The following is a 2,381-nucleotide window of genomic DNA, read 5'->3' on the forward strand; positions in this document are numbered from 1 at the left end:
TCTGACGTATAGAAATTTATGTCTTGTCATAAATTTGACCTATAGAAGTTTATGTCTTGTCATAAATTTATCTTATAAAAATTTATGTTGGCAGTGCATAAATTTGAAGTAGAGAAATTTATGTTATACATAAATTTGTATTGGCGAAGTTTATGTCAGACATAAATTTGTACCAGCGAAATTCATGTCAGACATACATTTTTTATTTATTTCGGACATAAATTTATCCTATAAAAATTTATTTCAGACATAAATTTGTATTGGCGACGTTTATGTCAGGCATAAATTTGTACTACCGAAATTTAAGTCAGACATGCATTTTTAATATAGAAATTAATGTTGGACATAAATTTGTCCCAAAGAAATTTATGTCAAACCTAATTTCCTATAGAAATCTATGTCAGACTAAATTTTCCTGTAGAAATTTATGTCAAACATAATTTCCCTATAGAAATTTATGTCAGATCTGAATTGTGCATAACAGTAGGGATTTAAATCACTTAGAAATTCTTCAAAGATATATTTTTTACAATGCAAATCATAAAAATAACTTGAAGCTCAAATATCTAAAAGGTGAACGGTATATAAGTTTCAGCTCATTCGAATATAGCACATTAAATGTTTATATTGATAATTACGGGAAAGAATTAGAAATGTTTGTTTAATTCGAAAAAGAAAAACATAAAAAAATCTATACAAAAGGTACTTTGCTGTTTCTTCATATAAGTAACAACAATTTGTTTGTTTACTGTACATAAAATCTATTGTTATAATTTCAATGGCATATTTTTAGGATGCAAATTAAAATTAACAACGTCAAATAAAAGTAAATAATCACATTATTTTAACTTTTAAATTTGGTAAATATTTAATTTACTATTGCTATTTTTAAAAAATATTGTATAAAAATAAAATTATTTCCAAAAATATATTAGCAAACTGAATTTTTGCACATAATTTTACATTTTCTTAAAAAAAATAGTTTTGCCTAAAATATATGTATGTCAGTCATTGACTATTGTCTTCGTTGCTATAATTGCCATAAATAACACCGCTGCGCGTTCTTTTCAAAACGTAAGATTTGCCTTTAGGGCCTTGATTTTCGTTGGGCCCAACATACTGGCGTACTGCCTTGATGGCATTGCGAAATATTTCTCGATCACGATGTACTGCACCAGGACGACGACGTTGGGGAATTCTGCATAGAATTAAAACAAAATCAATTTTATTCTTTAGAGAAATTGAAATTTATACTAAGAATAATTTAAGTTAAAAATACCTTTCATTGCCTCTTTGTATTGATTCTCTGCGTCTCCTCAAGTCCAAACGTCGTTTGCAATTGTAGATGTAGCAATAAAAGCTACACAACATCAGAATACCCGCTATGGCATAAACAAACCAACTGTAATTGTTAAGGAAGCTGCAAATGAATAAAAAAAGTTGGATTTGATTGATTTTTTCTTGAGATTTCAAATATTTATGTGCATATTTTAAGAACTAAAGAATGATTTAGTGGTAGACTGTTTGAATCAAAGATAGTTTATTATTCTTATAGACTGGGGTGATGAAATCTTAAATGTCATTGGTCTAAAACTATTTTACTAGAAACAAATCGAAAGAATTTTAAAGCAAACACTAAATATACATAAATCGTAGGTCTTAATAACAGCTAATTTTAATGCATAAAACGTTTATACAATGTAATGTGGCTTTTTATAGAGGCGCAAATTTTATATTTAGCTTGAATTTAGTTGACTTACTGTTTAAATATCTCATTGGTTTTTAACAGTGTTTCGCTGCTTGTTGGTGCTGCAATTTCTTTTGGTTTCTTCCAAAAATTAGAAAACTTAATCATGGTAAAGAATTTTGCAAATATTTTATGGGAAAAAACAAAATTAGAAAATTTTAAAATTTTAAACAAATATGTATTTCAAAATAAAATAAAAACAAAACTAAAAAGACTTTTATTTCAATATTACTGAGAATGAAAAATATAATTAAAATGTGAATACAAAAATATAGCAACAATGCACAGTGGGGAAGTATCAAAATAGTTTGGAAATAAATCAGCCGTTTCCTGGTTTCAAATTTTGACGACGGACACCTCAGACATGGAAAATTGTTAAACGCTTGTAAATTTTTTGTAGTTCATCGGAAATCAAAGATTTTCATATATTTCCGTACCCCGGCCCGGTTTTTTTGGCAATATCGGACACAATTATGATAGATTTCTATTATATATAGAGAATTACCTTAGCGCCATGAATATTTGGCTTTGATGTCGATTCGTCTGGTTGGCAGGCTTAAAATAAGATATTTTACGCTTCGGGTTATCGTAATGGATCCATTTTTCATCGCAAGTAATGATTCGGTGCAAAAAT

The 2,381-nt window shown here is 28.0% G+C and overlaps 1 protein-coding gene across 1 annotated transcript; it reads right to left on the reverse strand.

Moving 5' to 3' along the window:
- Positions 1–848: 848 nt before the first annotated feature.
- Positions 849–1,967, reverse strand: LOC135955935 (uncharacterized). Its single transcript, XM_065506365.1, has 3 exons — positions 1,761–1,967; positions 1,280–1,420; positions 849–1,198 (listed from the first exon to the last, which is right to left on the reverse strand). The coding sequence occupies exons 1-3, from the start codon at positions 1,853–1,855 to the stop codon at positions 1,009–1,011; spliced, it is 426 nt and encodes a 141-aa protein (XP_065362437.1). The 5' UTR covers positions 1,856–1,967; the 3' UTR covers positions 849–1,008.
- Positions 1,968–2,381: the final 414 nt, after the last annotated feature.

This window comes from Calliphora vicina, chromosome 3, assembly GCF_958450345.1.
Source record: "Calliphora vicina chromosome 3, idCalVici1.1, whole genome shotgun sequence".
Classification (NCBI taxonomy): Eukaryota; Metazoa; Arthropoda; class Insecta; order Diptera; family Calliphoridae; genus Calliphora; species Calliphora vicina.